Source organism: Triticum dicoccoides, chromosome 2A (genome assembly GCF_002162155.2).
Source record: "Triticum dicoccoides isolate Atlit2015 ecotype Zavitan chromosome 2A, WEW_v2.0, whole genome shotgun sequence".
In the NCBI taxonomy this organism is placed as follows: domain Eukaryota; kingdom Viridiplantae; phylum Streptophyta; class Magnoliopsida; order Poales; family Poaceae; genus Triticum; species Triticum dicoccoides.
This window is the reverse complement of record NC_041382.1, coordinates 80,882,293-80,901,837: the sequence shown is the minus strand read 5'-3', so window position 1 is coordinate 80,901,837 and position 19,545 is coordinate 80,882,293. Positions and strand designations below refer to the sequence as shown.

Here is a 19,545-nt window from a genome sequence, read left to right as displayed (position 1 = left end):
GAGAGGCACGGTTGTGTTTTCGCGAGAGTCACGGCCGTGCCTCTCGGAAAGGGAAAAACAAAACGCGTTTTCTGTTTTTTTTCTTTCGTGAGAGTCACGGTTTTGCTTCCGCCAGAGGCACGTTTGTGCTTTCGCGAAAGTCACGGCCGTGCCTTTAGGAAAGGGAAAAAAATACGCGTTTTCTGTTTTCTTTTTCTTTTGCGAGAGTCACGGTTTTGCTTTCGCGAGAGGCACGGTTGTGCTTTCGCGGGAGTCACGGCCGTGCCTATCGGAAACGGAAAAAAAATGTGTTTTTTGTTTTTTTTCCTTCCACGAGAGTCACGGTTTTGCTTCCACGAAAGGCACGGTTGTGATTTCGCGAGAGGCACGGGCGTGCCTTTTTCGGAAAGGAAAAAAACCGTGCTCACGGTTTGGTTTTCTCGCCCTGTTTTTTTGTCCAGTTTCTTTTGTGAAAAAAAAAATTGTTAAAACCTATCAACATGAGATCTAGTTTTGAAGATCTCGGCGCGAGGAATCCAATGGTAAAAACGGTTCGAGATTTGAACGCACGGTTTAAGAGATAATACGTTTTGAATAAACGGATCTACGAAAAAAGGGAAAACTCCCAGGTTGCGACAAGTGGCGCGCTGCATGTGCGCCACTTGTCGCGACCTGTGATTTCGTCTTTTTGCAGTTTATTATAGAAATTAAAAAAAGGCAGAATGAAGTGGGATGGGCCGGCCAGCTAGAAAACAAAGCGTACTGGAGGGGTGTGGGCCCTGTACCAAATGGCATGTATTCGGCGCTTAAGGCGCCGAGTATGATTTTGCGTGCATCAGGGGCTTACCTATCGTCAAGAGGTGCCGTAGTGGGCCGATTCAGTACAGGTCAGGCTAATTAATTTCTTGTTTTTTCATGTTAATTAATTAATTAAAATTTATATTTAATTAAAAACACCATGATTTTCAAAAAAATCTTAAAACAGTATAAAAAGAGTGAATTCCACTTTTTACCCTGTAGTTGTGTACATTTGGGACACTAAAGTGAAAATTCGTCTAGAATACCCCTTTTGGAAGATTTGAACCCTTATTTTTTATGCGTGTCCATCAGACAAGGTGTGAGGTGACACGCGGGATCCAAAAATATGTGGACGACGACGAGGAATGAAACAGATGGACAAGAGAAGTCTAGATATGATTGTCAATGACGCCCTCCGATCTTCATAGATTTTTTTTTAGGAATCATTGATGTAACATGCTGATCTTATCTAACAAAAACAAGGAAAGTGCAAAACTAGGGTAAAACCGTGTTAAAAGTCTCCAAACTCTGATATTTCGATAGAAATTTCACTAAATGGGGTAATATGTGTCATAAATGTACGACTACAGGGTAAAAAGTGAAATTCACTATATAAAAAATGTTAACACATTAACTACGACTGTTGATAGAGTTCAAAAAAATGTTCTTACCATGAAAAGTATTTCTGCAACTCAAACAAATGTATGTGGAAATTTTGAAAAAATGTTTACAAAATATGAAAAAAGTTTGTGTATAAAATTCTTTTGTAGAATTTAAAAACATACGTGAAATTTTAAGTAAATGTTCCCGTGTTTCAAAAAACTGTTTATGAGATTTTAAAATTCTATTTATACAATGTAAAAAATTGTTCATGTAGTTTTAGAAAAACAATTAACATGTATTTAAAAAATATTAACCATGTATTCAAGAAAGTGTTCAAAACATGTATAGTAAACTAAAAATGTATACCGTGTATTTGAAAAATGTTCAACGCGTGTCAAAAGAAATTCACGTGTACGCTAAAATTTATAATGTGCACTGATGAAAGGTAGAAGTGTGTTAAAAAAACCCAATGAAAATTGACAAAGGAGCAAAACGGAAAATTGAAGGATATCAAAGAAAAACAAATAGAAAAATAAAAACTGAGAAAAAACAAAGAAAACCCGTGAAAAATAAATAAATAGATAAGAAAAGAAAAACTGGTAAGAACAAGAAAAGAAAGAAACAAAACAAAGAAAAAAGAAATATGAAAGAAAACCGAGGAAGAAACAAAAACAAGTGAAAAACAAAAAAAGAAAAGAACAAAAAAAACTGATGCGAACAAGCAATGGGAACATAGGCAGCCTAAGAACGTGCGACCGAGCTAAATGGGTTGGCCCAGAAATGACGTGCGAGGGGGAATGCTTTAAGCGAACCAGCCTACATCTTGCTTTAACCGAGATATAGCTCGTCATCTGGAATTCAAACCAAGGACCTTCAGGTCGTTGGCACCCTGCGCTCCTTCCTCACCATGTCCATGTAATGGGCACGGCCTCGTCGATGAACATGGTGCAATACATCGACAAGGGTGGCGCGGAGGAGGCTGGCGTTGGCTCGTCGTTGTCTGCATCCTCCATTGAGACGTCGCCGTCCTCCAGCTGCCTGCTGGCAGCAATGGCGGCCATCTCCTTCTGGTCCGGCGTCAACTTGTTCCAGAAAGCGTGCGGAAAGGGGCAAGAGGCGGACGACCGCAGCTATGATCGGGGCACCAGTTAATATAGCAATGGTGGACCGCAAAGGGACGGTATAGCAATGGTGGACCGTGAAGGGACGGGCGGGTGACGCCGAAGTAGCCACCTCAACAACCGCGTTCTATTAATGTGGGTGATAAACGAGCGAACAAACGACAATCATATCGTTTGAATGCAGAGCAGTCGCGGGCATCGGGAAGTGGCAACGCTCAGGGCATCACTTTAATGCAAGTGTCAATGAGTAGTTGCGTCCGCTCTAGCCAAGCATGAATGCGGACACTGACGCTCTAAAACGGCGCCGAGGAAATGCACGCGTGCAAGGAAGTGGGTTTGGGTGGGTTAGGACGGCCCTCCACATTTGTCACTGATTTGCAAAAGAAAACATGTCTGGACTGCCATGCAGACCAATACAGGATTGTTGGATGACTTCTGCAGTCCAAACGCATCCGCTCTAGCCAAGCACGAAGTCCAAACGCGTCCACTCTAGCCAAGCACGAATGCGGACACTGACGCTCGCTCTGAAACGGCGCTGAGGAAATGCGCACGTGCAAGGAAGCGGGTTTGGGTGGGTTAGGACGGCCCCCACATTTGTCTCTGATTTGCAAAAGAAAACACGTCCGGACTGCCATGCAGACCAATACAAGATTTTTGGATGACTTCTGCAGTCCAAACACGGACGGTTTACGGTCGTCGTTGGAGATGCCATTATCAAACATCAGTTAGCATAGTGTAGGGTAGCCGTTGGGACCAAACAATTGCAGAAGAAACTAGAGATCAAACAAACGTATGATATCATGCAGAAATGTGAGGCTCTAACAAGAAAACCAAGAAGATATCATGCAGACAGCTTCAAGTTGTTTCACACAAGAGCACATATCCACCAGTGATGAACAATTCATATACAGTACAATACATAAGAGTTTCACGGCAAGCACCAGTCCAATCACTCTGTATTCATATACAATACATGAACCCTGCTCACTGAACCAAACTGAATCAATCAAACGCAGCCTCGTTCTAACTGTCAAATATTCAACCGTTTGCATCAATTAACTCAAATACTCAAAAGCAGTAGCATCCTCTTGCCACCAAATACAATAGGGAATGGTCAGGCCACCATATATATAGAGCTGGCATAAGGAGTTCTCTAGCTACATCATACATGCCTGCAAGCAAAACAAGAAGCGGAGTTAAATGCTATACAGGGAACATAATTAGATATCAACGATCTTAGCACAACGATATGGAGAAATAGGGGTGTTATCTTAGATACTGCCAGAGTGAGTGTTAATAAGTAAAAATTGATTGCTTAATCACTACTACATCTATTCCTAAATATAAGATAATTTTTGCAGTTCAAATTGTACTGCGAAAATATCTTATACTCTCTTGTTCAATGCATTATTTAGGAACAGAGGGCGTAGAAATAAACAACCAAAATTTGAAAAATGAGCTAAGCACCCTCTTGTTCAATGCAAGGCGGTGAGAAGGGCCCGCCTCTATTTCTAGCGTCGATGCCAGAAGTGAGACTGGAATTTAACCTGCTAACCACCCATTGATTAGGATTAAAATCCTGGCACCCCTATTTAAGCGCCCCATTGTAGATGCCCTTACAACTCCCAGATTTCTCGCATCCTAAATTATTCCCGTAGCTACTTAAGACTCCAACACACAAGCACACAGCAACCACAAACTGAAATACCATCCATTCATCAGTACCAAAACAACCTCCTTTAGCTAGTACAAGTGACCATCAACCACACACGCATCTACAGCAGGACCAAATATGATAAGAGTATCAATTAGAACCAAACTTGTCATCATCAACCTACGCAAATTGCAGAACTTGATCATACTCCTACACAAGAACCTCGAGTCTAGTGGCATCAAGCAAGCAGTAAACCAAACCCATGATGGACCTCACAACACTAGTTTGGTTTCACAACCAGAATAGAAATTACAATCATACATGAGCATAGAAACCATCTTTCAACTCATGGTCACTTTGGTTCACAAATGAACTTTGTAACAAAAGAACGATATTATATATTCACTAAAAAAACATAAGCATAAACTGGAGGGAAAACCTCAGTCTAGAGGAGCAGAGGCAAGACCTTGTGTGAGTCGAGGTCACCCTGGACTCAACCATGTCCTCATCGTGCTCGTCGGCTTGGGCTTGGGGTCCTGTTCATCCTCCTAGTCCATGGAGCTAGGCACCTGCTGTAACAAATCGAGCCAGGCACAGAAAACTATTTTATTTTAGGTAACAAAAACAGTGAGCGCCTAGATGAGGGACAAGCTGGCTGAAATACCAATTCAGTACCAAAACAACGTCCTTAGATAATAAGTGACCATCAGGAACTACACAAGCACCATGCAGCAGGAGCAAAGACAAGCTTAGCTAGTGCGTGCACACATGCATCACACGCGTCCAAATATGAAATGAACTGGAACTTGAAACTGTTAGGAAATATGCAACTTGTATTCCCATGAGGCCATTGTTAGAGTACGTAATGGGCCTGGGCTGGCGGTATAGCTCGTTAGTCTTAGGGTTAATTAGAGATAAGGGTCGCTTGCTTAGGGGTCAAGTAAGCCTTGCTTGGGAGTCATGTAAACCTCTCTATATAAACAGAGGAGATGTATCAATCTAATCAAGCAAGAATTAAGAAGGAAATCCCTTCCCTTTTGCCCGGCCGTGGGCAAAAAGGCCCCCGGACGGCCCTCTCGCGCCCTCCTTCTAGCAGCGTCATAACAATTTGGTATCAGCTAGCTTCGGTTCAATCATGTCTTCACCGCCGCCCAACCCGTCTCTTCCGCTGCAGATCACCTCGTCGCCTCCGGGGCGACCACCCCGCTCCTGCCCGCGTCGGGATCCTCCGTCGCGCCCGCCCCACCGTCCTCACCCCGGAGGAGGTGTCCAAGGAGCTGCGGGACCTAACCCAGGCGGTCCAGGAGATCTGCCTATTCTTGGCCAGGTCCTACGGGCCGCACCCGGCTGCGCCGCCCATCGCCGCCATGGCTGCCGTGGCAGCCGCTGCACCAGGCGGCCTCCGCCGCGCTCGCCGGGCCGTTGCAGCTGCCATCCACCGCCCAGCCCTGGCTGCAGTGGCAGCCGCCGCTCCTGGCGGCCTCCGCCGCTCCCGGCGCTCCGCCGCAGCAGCCGCTGCCCCAGGGCGTCCCCGCCGCGCTCGTCGGGCCGCTGCAGCTGCCATCCACCGCCACCACCACCCCGCCCTAGCTACAGTGGTAGCCGCCGCTCCTGGCGGCCTCCGCCGCGCCCGGCGCTCCGCTGCAACAGCCACCGCCGGTCAGCTCCGGCCCCGCATCGAACGCGCCGGCGGGAGTCCCGATCCACCAGATCAAGTTCCCGTCGTCGCCATTACCGCTTCCCCAGGGCGTCCCCATCCAACAGATCAAGTTCCCGCCGTCGCCGTCACCGCTTCCGGCTTGGATCACTACCCGCCACGTGTCGGCGGCGGTGAGGCTGCAGGCTGCTGCGCGCGGACTCCTAGCGCGTCGGCATGTGTGGGAGATGTGTGGTCTGCAGCTGCCGCTCCTCCCAGCTGTGCTTCGTTGCGCAAAGGACCTCGATCTCGTCCGCTGCGTCGGGGATCTTGGGAATGCTGTTTTCCCCGCAGGCAGCGACCTCAAAGTCTGCAACATCGGCGGCTGGGGGGCGCACCCCTCCTCGTCATTCTCCATCACAAGCCCTCCACTATTCTCTGTGCGGTGCAGACCAGCAGCCGTCCGGCGGGGAGAAGGCAGGGTGTCACCAACAGGAGCGCACAGCATAGCACCACTGCATTCCGCCGGCCGTCGCGAGGACGTCTCTGCTGGTCGCTCTTGCAACCACTTCCAGGTGGCCATACACATGCACTCCTTTTGTCCAGATGGTGTCCATGGGATCCAGGTGGCTGTACACATGACGTCCGACATGCAGATGGTGTCCACTTTTTGTTAAGGGGTCCAAAATAAATCGTCCCAGTCCATTTCAAGTTGAGAGTAATAAAACAAGCTGAGATGTAAAAGGCTTGTTTTTAGGTGTTAGGTTTGTGTTGCGTCGAGTCATGGTTATAAGTTGGTTAGGCTGTAGCTCGAGGACAAGCTGCATGTCCAGATGGGGTGTAGTGTTAGAGTACGTAATGGGTCTAATGGGCCTGGGCTGGCGGTATAGCCTGTTAGTCTTAGGGTTAATTAGAGATAAGGGTCGCTTGCTTAGGGGTCAAGTAAGCCTTGCTTGGGAGTCAAGTAAACCTCTTATATAAAGAGAGGAGATGTATCAATCTAATCAAGCAAGAATTAAGAAGGAAATCCCTTCCCTCTTGCCCGGCCGTGGGCAAAAAGGCCCCCGGCCGGCCCTCTCGCGCCCTCCTAGCAGCGCCATACCAGCCATAGGACAGTATATATACATGTACAGGTGCAGGAATTATGCAAAAGACCTCTTATACAATGGGGTAAATACAAAAGGCTACATGGCTATATATAGTACTCTAACACCCCCCGTCAAACTCATGGTGGATAAACAACACTGAGTTTGGAGAGATAGAAGCCATGCTGTGCTCTAGTCTGGGCCATCGTAAAGAAATCCGCCAACTATAACTCGGAAGGCACATACTGAAGACCAATAACCCGATCCTGCACACCAGCACGCACATAAAAAGCATCAACACCAATATGCTTGGTGAGCTCATGCTTCACAGGGTCGCGTGCAATGCTGCACCTGTACTGTCAGATAGTAGAAGAGTAGGTGTAGTGACAGAAACGCCAAAGTCCTGAAGCAACCACCGTAACTCAGCCTCTGCACTCGAACGGGAAACTGCTGTCTGTTTTTTCATCTTCCAGGCAATGAGAGAACCACCAAGAAAAACACAGTAAGCAGAAAGTGAACGGCGATCCAAGGGATCACTAGCCCACGTAGCATCTGAATAGGCCTGAAGCTGTAATGAACCGGAGCGAGGGAAGAACAGACGGTGAGAGATCGTGCCACGAAGATATCGAAGAACAAAGGAGGTGACTATAGTGAACCGAAGTGGGAGCAGAGACAAACTGACTCAGAATATGGACTGGATAAGAGATATCCGGATGAGTGACAGCAAGATAGACAAGACTCCCAACAAGATGACGATAACGCGTCGGGTCAGACAAGGGGTCACCATCAGTATCGCGGAGGTGAACATTGAGCTCCATGGGAGTCTCAACAGTTCGGTCATCAGTAAGAGCAACACGAGCAAGAAAATCCTGGATATACTTTTCCTGGGAAATGAAAAGGCCATTAAAGGTAGAAGAGACTTCGATCCCAAGAAAGTAGCGAAGAGGGCGAAGATCAGACATAAGAAATTGCTCACTAAGACAGGCCTTCACAAAGGCAATATGCTCGGGGTCGTCACCAGTGATGATCATGTCATCGACATAGAGAAGAAGAAGAGTCCGACCACGAGCTGAAAGGTGGACAAACAACGCTGGATCATGAGCACTCGCTATAAAACCAGCGGCAGTCACCACAGAGGCAAAATGCTCAAACCAGGCTCGAGGGGCTTGCTTAAGGCTATAGAGAGAGCGACGAAGATGGCATACCATGCCATCAGGAACAGAATACCCAGGTGGAGGCTGCATGTAAACCTCCTCACGTAGCTCACCATTAAGAAAGGCATTCTTAACATCAAGCTGAGACACAGACCACTGATGCATAGAGGTCACGTCAAGAAGTGTGCAAATAGTGGTCATATGGGCCACAGGAGAAAAAGTCCCATCGTAATCACGACCATGCTCCTGCTGAAAGCCACAAGCCACAAGACGAGCTTTGTAGCGCTCAAGAGAACCATCAGAGCGGGTCTTCATTATAGACCCACTTACAAGTGATTGGACGAACACCAGGAGGAAGAGAAACAAGGTCCCACGTGCCGGTGCGCTCAAGAGCAACAAGCTCGTCTGCCATCGCAAACTGCTATTCAGGATGAACAGCAGCTTGACGATAAGAAGTCGGCTCAAGAACAGCAGCACCAGCGCTTGGAAAACCAAGGCGATCAACAGGCGGAAGCGGACTAGGACGCAAGCCATACATAGGCTGAGAGGACGAAGATGGCACATCAGAAGTAGATGGCTCATCAGTAGATGTATCCACAACACGTGGACGACGAGTGTAATACTGAGGAAAAGATGGAATAATACGAGGAATAGCCGAGGTAGACTCAGGGGATGGAGACGAAGAAGTCACCAGGATGAAGGTGCAGAATCCTGTGACAAGCGAAATGAGGAAACCATAGGAGATGGTGACGTCGGATCTGCAATAGTGGGAGAAGCAAGGGCAACAGGACGGGCGTGCAAGGGCTCAACGGGAGTGATAGGTGTGCCAGGAAAAGTGAGGAAAGATATATCCTCTACTGAAAAGGTCGAGGAAGATGGACGCGGGTAGAAGGGACCAGACTCATCAAAAGTCAGGGGCTGTTTGGATTGTGCCTCATCTTGCCCCACCAATTTTTTGGCATTATCAATAGAAGGGCATGACCAATTTTTTGGCAAGTGGCCATCGTTTGGATTGCAGCCATTCATATTTGGTTGGTACACATGCGGAGTAGCCTGCTACATGCATGTTGTGAGGACCCACAGATTAATTATAGCTTGCATGCACCATATACTAATAAAATAAAGGGGAAGGTACCTGGGACCCACCAAGGCAGAGAGTGCACGACACAATGCCAAAATGTTGGCGAAGCTTTTCGCCGCCCTGAACTCGCCCGTGCGTTGGCCAAAACTACACTGACGTATGGCAGGCGTGCTGGGCGTGCCAATTCTTTGGTACTAGTCCAAACGGCCACCAAATTTGACGGGCTTGCCAATTTTTTGGTAAGGCTGGTTTTGGTCGAGATCCAAACACACCCTCACATCCCGAGAAATACACATCCGACGACCGACAGGATCCCAACAACGATAGCCCTTATGCTCATCGCTATAACCTAAGAATACACACTCAACCGACTGAGCAGACAGTTTGGTGCGTTCCCGAGGGGCAAGAAGAACATAGCAAATGTAACCAAACAAACGAAGCGCCGAGTAATCGGGAGAACGATCAAAGAGACGCTCGAAAGGAACGCCACCCTGCAAAGCAATGGACGGCTGAAGGTTGATGAGATAGGCGGAAGTGGAGACAGTCTCGGCCCAAAAGTGAGGCGGAAGAGAGGTGGCAATCATTATCGCACGAGCCGTCTCAAGAAGGTGATGATGCTTGCGCTCAGACACGCCATTCTGAGCATGAGCACCAGGACAAGAGAACTGGGCAAGAGTACCCTACTTGGCAAGGACTCCACGCAACATCTTGGAGATATACTCTCCAGCAGAGTCAGCACGAAAAACACGAATAGGCGTAGAGAACTGAGTGTGAACCATGGCAGCAAAACGCTGATAGATAGATAACACCTCACTACGAGAAGACATAAAATATATCCAGGTGTATCTAGAGAAATCATTTATAAAGATAATATAGTAGCGATGACATCCTTTCGAGGCAAATGGAGCTGGACCCCATACATCGAAGTGAACAAGGTCAAAAGGACGCTGAGACACAGCGTCGCTATGAGGATAAGGTAACTGGACCTGTTTACCAAGCCGACAACCCTGACAGTCTAAAGACACACCGCTGGAGACGGATCCAAGAAGACCACGTCGAATTAAGGATGAGAGACGAGAGCCACACAAGTGACCAAGGCGATGATGCCACTGCTGAAAAGAGCTGGTAGACAAGGCAACAGAGGGGGAAAGACTGGCGGCGGTGGCAGCGAAGGGAAGGTGAAGCCAGTCAAGCTCCCAGAGACCCTGAGAGCCACGACGCCGTGGACCAGCACCAAGGAGAGCAGCAGTGTAACGGTCTAGAACAGAACATGAGTCAAAGTCAAGAATGACCCGACAACCAGAGTCAAACAACCTGACCAGCAGAAATAAGCTGCATGGCAAGTCGAGGAACATGAGCAACATCAGGAACATGAAAAGATGAAGTGCTAAAAATGCCTCGACCATTAACCGGGAGGGAGGTACCATCAGCAGTAAGAACATGAACAGGAGAATCGAGAGCTCGAATAGAAGACAAAGTGGATGAATCATGAGTCATATGAAAAGATGCTCCAGTATCAAGAATCCATGGAGATGTACCTGACTGTGTTGAAGGTGGTCTCACATTGCCAGAAGAGTCGGTAGCAGAACCAGTAGAACCTGTCGGTGAAGAACCAGAGGAAGCGGCTAGCAGGTATCGAAGTCGCGTAATCTCCTGCTCAGTCAGGGGCTCAACTGAAGAGGTGGACGTAGATGCACCCGTGGAAGCCGCTAGAGGAGACGGTATAGCATAAACATCGTCGTCTGCAGAGGCCGATGAAGAAGACGAGGGTGCATGTAGACAAGCCCCAAGCGCCAAGAGAACGCGTGTGTCGATGGAGTCATATGCACCAGCACAGCCGGTGAAAGTCACGAGAGAAGTCGGTGTAGAGTGACAAACACCATGTGCGGAGGTTGCGAGAGGAGTCGCTGAATAGTGACCGTCTGTAGAAGTCGACATAAAGCAATCATCACCATCGGCTGTAAGAGTCGACATAAAGCAACCATCACCATAAGAACTCCGAGGAAACAACGGAGGAGCACCAAGCACCAAGAGACAGCACATGTGCGATACGGGATCAATGTAGGGAACACCATCAACAGTCATCAAGCAACCAGAGAGATGCATACTCGAGGATTATTTTTTACTCCCGCAATCGGCGGCTGCGACTGAGGCACCACGCAGCACCAACGAGCAGTAGTAGCACCGCGTAGGAGCACGTACACCGCCAAATCAAGAGGAACTAAGGAGACAACACGTAGCAGCAAGTAGCACGTAGCAGCAAGTAGCACGTAGCAGCACCAGGTAGGAGCCGTACACTCCTTTGTTTTTTATGAAGAAACGAGCTGGGGCTGGAGGCTTGGAACGGCAGCAGCGGACGGACACCTCAGACTGAAGTCTTGGGCTATGGAGGGTGACCCAGCAGGCGGGCGGCGTCACACACGAGCAGCTCAAGCGCCAAGCGGAGCGAGTGGATCAAGGCGACCCGATCTGGATCGAGGGCGCGACCCAATCCGGATAGGCAGATAGATCGGGGCAGCAGTGGCCAACGGAGAACCGGGTGCGGACGAACACAACGGCGATCGGGAGAGTTGTGGTTGTGCGTACAACAGATGAGCAGCAGCAGTCGGCCGGAGAGAGGAGCAGCGGCAATCGACGCCGGAAATTGGATAGAAGAGCACGAGTTGCGCGCGCGAGAAAAAAAAACCTAGGGCTCTAATACCATGTTAGGAATATGGAACTTGTGTTCCCATGAGGCCATAGGCCAGTATATATATATATGTACAGGTGCAGGAATTATGCAGAAGATCCCTTATACAATGGGGTAAATACAAAAGGCTACATGGCTATATATATAGTACTGTAACAGAAACATGGAATGAGCTATATAAGCATTCTATATTATAACCAGGGAATGCAATGAGCTATGAAAATATGCGTGAGCAAAGGTGCAAGCCAGCAAGCATCTCCTATGTACACAGTACCAAAGCAAAGTAACTCCAGTTAATGTCTATTCTACCAGTACAGCACAATCGAAACAGCAGGCTGCATAATAAAAGAAATAGAAGCCGTGAAGATTTTACGGACCAACATAACTCTCCAGCTAAACACTTGTAGGAGAGGTCCGGGTTCCAGCAGAGGCCGAAACAAACTAGAGGTTATTTATTTAGCACCAAGAACCCTAGAAGAGCGACCCCCGTAGTCGTGGCACGATGGACACAGGCTCAGAGCAAGCAACCAGAGGCAGGGAGCTCACCAAAGGTATTATGTAACCGATGCCGAGCAGGCAGCGGGTCAGTCCAACGGAAGAGCCTAGCACTGAGCACCCCCTGGATGAACCCCTTGTCCACTTTCTGCTGCTGCTGCACAAGAAGGAACAAATGGTTGTTGAGCTCAAATAGAAAAGAAAGACAAGAAATCATGTGCAAAACAACTTATATCCAACAGCAAGCAATTTTATTTTGGGTAAGAAAACAGCAAGTACCTAGATGAGGTACAAGGTGGCTGGAATACCATTCATTCAGTAGCAAAAAAACTCCTTTCATAATAAGTGAACATCAAGAACTACACATGCATCATGCGTTAGGAGCAAATACAAGCTTGGCTAGTGCGTGAGCATCAATCAACCAGACCAGCACACAAGATCAAATACAAAATGAATTGGAACCATATATATAATTGAAACATGGAATGGGCTATAAAAGCATCATACAATCAGGGAATGCAATGAGCTTTAAAAGTGTGCTTGAGCAAATGTGCAAACCAGCAAGCATCTCCTATGTGCACACTACCAAACCAGAGTAACTCTCCAGATCATGTTTATTCTAGTTGTACAGCACAACAGAAACCGTATGCTTCATAAATAAAAGAACGGAAAACCCATGAAGTTACTACGGACCAGCATAGCTCTCTCTGGTTAAATACTTGTACGAGAGGGTCGGGTTCCAGCGGAGGCCGAAACAAACTAGAGCTTATCTATTTCACAGTAAGATCCTAGAAGAGCGATGCCCGTGGTCGTGGCTCGATGGCCACGAGCCCGGAGCACAGGGAGCTCACCATGGCTGTTATGTAACCGATGCCGAACAGGCAGCGGGTCCAACGGAAGCATTGCCTTCCTCCTCTTCTTCTTCACTGTCCAACACTGAATACTCATCGACAAGTTGTGCCTGTATGAGATAAAGCCTTGTCAGCCCAAGCACTGCATCACCATTTTACTGTAACTACACACTCTGTATATGAGAAATCTGAAGCTTTCATTTCTATATATACACATGACTGTCTAAAAATCCATAACACAAGCTGGATCATCTGGAAAACAATTTGATTTCTGAAAATCAATAACACTAGCAGACCTGCTAAGCAAAGAAGGTTCAATAGTGAATTATGTACCAATAAGAGTGAATAGCAGGTCACTTGGTACATCACAAAATTATCGAGGAAGAAGAGTGTGGTTAATCAAAGAGCTGATGTACATGACATACTTATCGCCATACCTGAGTGTGCTGTACACGACATGAACAGGAGCTACATATATATATTCTATCAGTTGCTCCTCGAAGAGGTACATGTATGCATTGAGCATAGTTTAATTGCCAAGCAGACAAATGAGCAAATGAACAAACAGTAGCATGATGATTAAGAAAGGACTCTAGCAACCTAACCAGACATGGCCATGGAACGATGGCCATGAACCCAGAGCGACCACCATAGCCATGGCTCAAAGGCCACGAGCATCATCAGAGCAGAGGAGGGAGAGGAGCTCACCATGCCGATGCCAAACAGCACCACCGGCGGCAGCAGGTCTGCCCAACAGACAACGCCAAGGCCGAGCCTACCACCGCACACCTTGCCTGTCAGATGGTGTAGTTTCAGATCTCCCATTATTGGGTCCCGGTCGTCATCCTCATCCATGGACAGCGCCTGCTGCTCCTGGTTGATTGAACAAACAAACATAATGACGACAACAAGGGAAACAAACTTAGCCTACACAAGGACGAAATATGATATAAATTTCGTCATGCAAAACAATGTCTATCCAACAGCAAGCAATTCTACTTTAGGTAATAATAAAAGTGAGCAGCTAGCTTAGGTACAAGGTGGCTGAAATACCATTCATCCAGTAGCAAAACAATCTCACTAGATAACACGTGACCATCAGGAAGTACACACACATCATGCAGCAGGAGCAAATACAAGGTTAGCTAGCACGTGAGCATCAATTAAGCACTCACGCATCACATATGATTAAATATGAAATGAATAGGAACCTTATGTAGTTGAAACGTGCAATGAGCTATAAAAGCATCATACAATCAGGGAATGCAATGAGCTATAGAAGTATGCTAGAGCAAACGTGCAATCCAGCAAGCATCTCCTATGTACACACGCAGTACCCAACAGAAGTAACTCTCCAGATTATGTCTATTCTAGCTGTACAGCACAGCACAATCGAAACAGCAGGCTGCATAAATAAACAACAGCCGTGAAGATTCTAAGGATCGGCATAACTCTCTCCAGTTAAACACTTGTAGGAGAGGTCCAGATTGTGACAGAGGCCAAAACAAACTAGAAGTTATTTATCTAGCTGTAAGAACCCTAGAAGAGCGACAACCATAGTCATGCCTCGATGGCCCTGAATGAAACAACAACAGAGCAAGCAACCAGAGACGGAGAGCTCACCATGGGTGTTACGTAGCTGATGCCGAGCAGGCAGCGGGTGCGTCCAACGGAAGAGACTAGCACTGCACACCTCCTGGATGAACCCCTTGACTTCTATTAGAATCTGGAATACCATGGCATAGGACAGTGCCTGCATTCATATATATTTTCCCTGTTCAGTTCATAGCAAAACAATCTCATTAGATAACAAGTGACCATCAGGAACTAACTACACACACATCATGCAGCAGGAGTAAATACAAGCCTAAAATGGAATTCCTCCGTGATTTGTCAAGTGGAACTAGCAAAACAGTCGCAATTTTATGCTGCCATATTCAGCTGGTCCATACACAACAGAGAACCCTAACAATCTATCGCATACGTTGACTTTTGTTAGCGCGGACGAAACCCACGTCAAACAACAGAGAAGCTCAAGTCCATCAAATTAGCCGAAGGAACGCACCTCAAACGCTCGCCAAGACCACGAATCCGTGGGAGAAACCCACCTCAAACGCTGCCCAAGACCACAAATTCGCAACCCTAACCCTAAAATTACACAAATCCCTCGCTCCGGAAGCCCCTGACTCACCTAGCGGCCGCACCCCGACGGAACCCTCGAAAGGAAGAGAGCACAGCCACGGGCCGATTCCCCTGGCGGCGGCGGCGGCGCCTCCGTTCCCCGCCGATTCGCCTAGCGGCGGCGCCCGCTCGCCCGCTCGCTTGCGAGGAATCGTTACTGGAGTAGTAGTATTTTTTATTACCGACTAAAAAACGCACAGAATAAAAACAAAAACTTATGGGTCGGGTCCGATTCAGGGACCCGCAACCGCAACGCCACGTTTATCTCTCCAAAATCAAACCCCCCCTCTCCTCTCCCGCTTTTCTCCTCAGCTCCCTTCCTTCTCCCCTTCCTCCCTTCCATCCTTCCTTCCCCTAACCTTCCATTCCATCAAGAACCCGAGAGAGCGAGAGAGAGCGGCCATGGCGCCAGACGAGAGACGCCTCCCTGATCACCACCATCTCCCCTCCCCGTCGGGCTCTTCCGAGCAGGCAGGAGATGCCGCCGCGCCGCCGGCTGCCTCCCTCGAGGATCTCCAGGAAGCCTCCCGCGCCGCCGCGTTAGCGGGCGGTCCGGTGGACATGGCCACCCGCCCCGTCATCTTTCCCGTCGTCTGGGAGCTGGCTCCTATTGCGTACCTCCCGCGCGGAGACGTCTCCGGCGACACCGCTACTGCCGCGGTAAGCCTCGCTGATCAAGAACGGGACAAGTTCTTGAATCAAGAAACCCATGAACCCCAAGAAACTGAGGGTTTCCTTCGCACAGGTTCTTTCGGCCCCTGCTGCTGCTGTCACCGCGGGCGCACCGGTGACCGCACCTTCGACGTCGTCTTCCGTCGGACACACCGACGCCGCCGCCGCCGCTCCTGGGTACGTGGTTCTCCTCTCTGGAGACGGGGCCACGCTCCGCCTAGCCTCCGGCGAGCCCAACATTGCCAGGGTAAGCTGCCCGAACCGGATAAATTCGATCACGCAACCGATAACCGGCTGAGTTCGATCAATAAGTCGCGTTATCTTTTTTTGCACAGGTTGTTTCCGCCAGTGCTCTTTCTGTCACGGCGGGCGCACCTTCGGCGTCTTCTGGCGGCCACGGGGATGACATCCCCGCTGGCTACATGCTTCTTCTTCATGGTGACGAACCCACCGGGTACTCTTCGGTGGTGGCGCCGACCGCTGCTCCTGCTCCCCCGCCTCGACCGACCTACTTGTACCTTTTCTATGGCGACGAAGCAGACGACGGCACCATCACTACGCTCGCGGTAAGCCCCTATACTGAATTAGAACTGATGCAAGCACTATACTCAAAATTAGTACTAGCATGTGCTCATGTGTAGAGTAATTTATTTTCTTGCAGTTTGATTCCACGGCGACACTTATCGTCGACCCCGGTTCAGAGACGCCCGGAGGCATGGGCGTCGGAAAGTGGAACAGCAGCACCTCCCAGATTCTCGCGGCATTGGCTACTGTAAGTGAAAAAGCTGAACATTTTCTTTGTCATGTATTAGTACAAAGCAAAACATTGTTAAGTTGCAGCATGACAAGACGTAAGTTCTAACTTTTGTTGGATTGGTTTATGCAGCACATACTGGCGGCCACTGAGAGGACTCGGCCCGGCGTTCCCGTCGCCCCCGCTGCAGCTCAGGTAAACATTTTCTTCAGTAATAAAGGTTGCTGAAATTTGGCAATCATTGGCCTATTCATTACAGCATGACGCGATTGGGGCCGAGGAGGTGCCCGACACTTGTCGCCGGTGCGCACGCCGGGAGTCATCCTGGTTTGTCCCGTGTTGCGGTATCCAGCTCTGCGAGGATTGCAGTCAGATCCTCCCTCCCGAGTGCATCTGTGGCCTGGGAGTCCGCCCGGTTCCGTTCCCGCCCCGTTTCAGGACGCGCGACGGCCAGCCGGTGCCCCGCACCTTCGTGCAGCTCAGGTGGCCCGAGTGGCAAATCTACCGATACATCGCAGGCCCCAGCTTTGTGATGATATCGTTCTACAACACGGCAAGCGCCTACCACCGTCCTGATCTTGGAGTCATATTTCAGACTCATATTTACAGGAGGGAGGGCGAGTCTGGCTGGGCTTGGAGGGTTGAGTTCCGCGCGGAGATTCCGCCCGTCAACCCCCTTCGCATTCTTTGGCGGATCGTGCTAGCACCCCACTACATGGTTTAGCTTACGATCTCAACTCTTGAATGGATATAGCTAGGACAAGAGGAAACATTGTGCTCCGGCTGGCATGAGACACGGTTCTCACTTCCTGTTATTTTGGACTCATTTCATATCTTCTCATACTAGTATTGTAAGCAAAGTATAGTTTTGGTCTGTACTGGTATGCAAAGCGAAAATGAGTACCGCTAGCTGTAATTTCTCTGCATGCTGAAATATAGAAGCGTGCGTTTATCTCCTTGATTGCAAAAAATATCTCCTACTCCTATTTAGGTAGTACACATTACTTTGTGGTTACATTTACTAAATAAATATCAAAACTGAGGCAAGATATTCAAGTGAAATAATAACTTTGTGGTTACATTGTAACAGACTTCTTTGAAATGAATCATTGCACATTTTCATGTGGGATATGTCTCCCACACTTTCATAACCAAAAACTCGCTCTCAGCTTTATGCAAAATCAGTCTGCAATTATACTGCTGAAATGCCAGGCTTTAAGACACACTATGAAACATTTCGCATGCCTTCATGTTTTACATGTCGTACTACCAGATCAAGCACGCAATTACAAGAGACCTTGAACCTGTAAAGAGTTATATACCATCAAAATTTTGATCAGGGACCAGTCGAACTAGCTGTAAAAGGTTAAACTTGAAACGTAAACTGCTGCTAAACTTGTTCTTAAGCAGACCTGTCAAAGTTTTTAGTCTTGATTGGAGTTATAATGTCTGCCGCTTCAAATTCTCGAGCCCAAAAATGTCAAATGCTTCTCCATGGTGAACTTATGTTTTCAACGTGTTCAAGAGAAAAAAGAAGAAAAGAAGATAAGGTTAGGTGGTGGGGCTCCCGCGACTCGCTCCCACCCCCGAAACCCTCGCCGCCGCCACCTCCCCTGCCCGTCTCCGGCGGGATCCTGACGCCCTCGCCGGCGCGCGGCCCGAATCCGCCCCCTCCCCCACCCTTCCTTCCCAGCCCCTCCTTCCGCCCTGGGCGGGGCGGCCCCTGCGTCTCTCCCCTCGGCTTCGCATCCTCTTCCTCTCCCCTGCCGTCGCCGGCGGGCGCCCCCTGCTCCGGCCCGGGGAGTGCCGGCGGCGGCAGGATCTCCTCTCCCCGCGCGCGCGTCCTCCTGGCCCGGGGCAGGGGGGCGGCGGCGGTGTCGCTCGGTTTGGCGGCGGTCCGGTGACCCGGCGGGGTGGCCGGCGTTGGACGTGGTGGCGGCGCTGCTCCTTGGCGGCGAGGCGGCGTGGCGGTGCGGGGTCGCGCCCCCGGCCCAGATCTGCGCCCAACGGGCCCCATCTGGGTCCTAGCGGGCCGGCCCCCGGCGTGGCCTCGTTGTCTGCGGCGCGGTGAGGAGGAGGAGCGGCTCGGATATGGGGCGTCGGCGCCGATGGCGTGCCGGCAGCAGCGCGAAGGCGGGAGCTTTACGGGCCCACGAGGGCTCGGCCGGGCCTGTGGGCCCACGGGCCTGGTGTGCTCCTGCTATTGCGTCCGGACGGCTACCGTCGCTGAAGGTGGAGGTGGGGCCCTCCCGCATGCCGACGGTGCTGATGCCCTAGTCCCGGCTCAGATTCTTCGCCGCGATGTCCTCACTTCGCGGTGCCGTGGTGAGACGGCGTGGGGGCCTCATGACCGCGTTGGCGCATGGTGGTGGTTGGTTTGGTGGCTGGATCCGGAGCGCCCGAGGTGCGGGTTGGGATCGGGGGAAACCCGTGTCGGCGTGGCCGACACCGGCGCGGTGGCGCCTGTGGTTGCCACCTGACCTTCTGGGAGGGCGTCGGGGGCTACCCTTCCTCTCGCCTCGTCGTGTACCGGGGGAAACCCTTGGCAGCAGCGTCGTCATCATCGCGATCCTTCTTGGAGGTGTTGATAGGTGCCAGCGCTTCGGAGTCTTGGAGCCTAGTGGAAGATCCCGGTGGGCGCAACGATCGTGAGGCTTCTTCGTTTTTGTTGATCCGCCGTTGTCGGCATTTGTTTCTTTTGCTTTTTCTTTGTCGTTTATTTTGGGCGTGACTGTGCTGCTTCCGCCTCAGCACCTATCTCTGTATGGTTCGGTTGGTTGCTTTGTATATAA

At 49.6% G+C, this 19,545-nt stretch overlaps 1 protein-coding gene across 1 annotated transcript; it reads right to left on the bottom strand.

The window, feature by feature from the left end:
- Nucleotides 1-6,799: 6,799 nt before the first annotated feature.
- On the bottom strand, nt 6,800-13,212 carry LOC119353418. Its single transcript, XM_037620046.1, has 3 exons — nt 13,147-13,212; nt 12,347-12,452; nt 6,800-11,033 (listed from the first exon to the last, which is right to left on the bottom strand). Exons 1-3 carry the CDS (start codon nt 13,147-13,149, stop codon nt 10,417-10,419), a joined length of 726 nt encoding a protein of 241 aa, XP_037475943.1. The 5' UTR covers nt 13,150-13,212; the 3' UTR covers nt 6,800-10,416.
- Nucleotides 13,213-19,545: the final 6,333 nt, after the last annotated feature.

What these genes read in the sequence shown, in the direction of transcription:
- LOC119353418 (XM_037620046.1), bottom strand. An exon ending in TCGGTTACATAATACCTTTG is followed by an intron (nt 11,034 to 12,346) that starts GTGAGCTCCCTG and finishes CGACTTCTACAG; the next exon opens with ACGGTCACTATTCAGCGACT.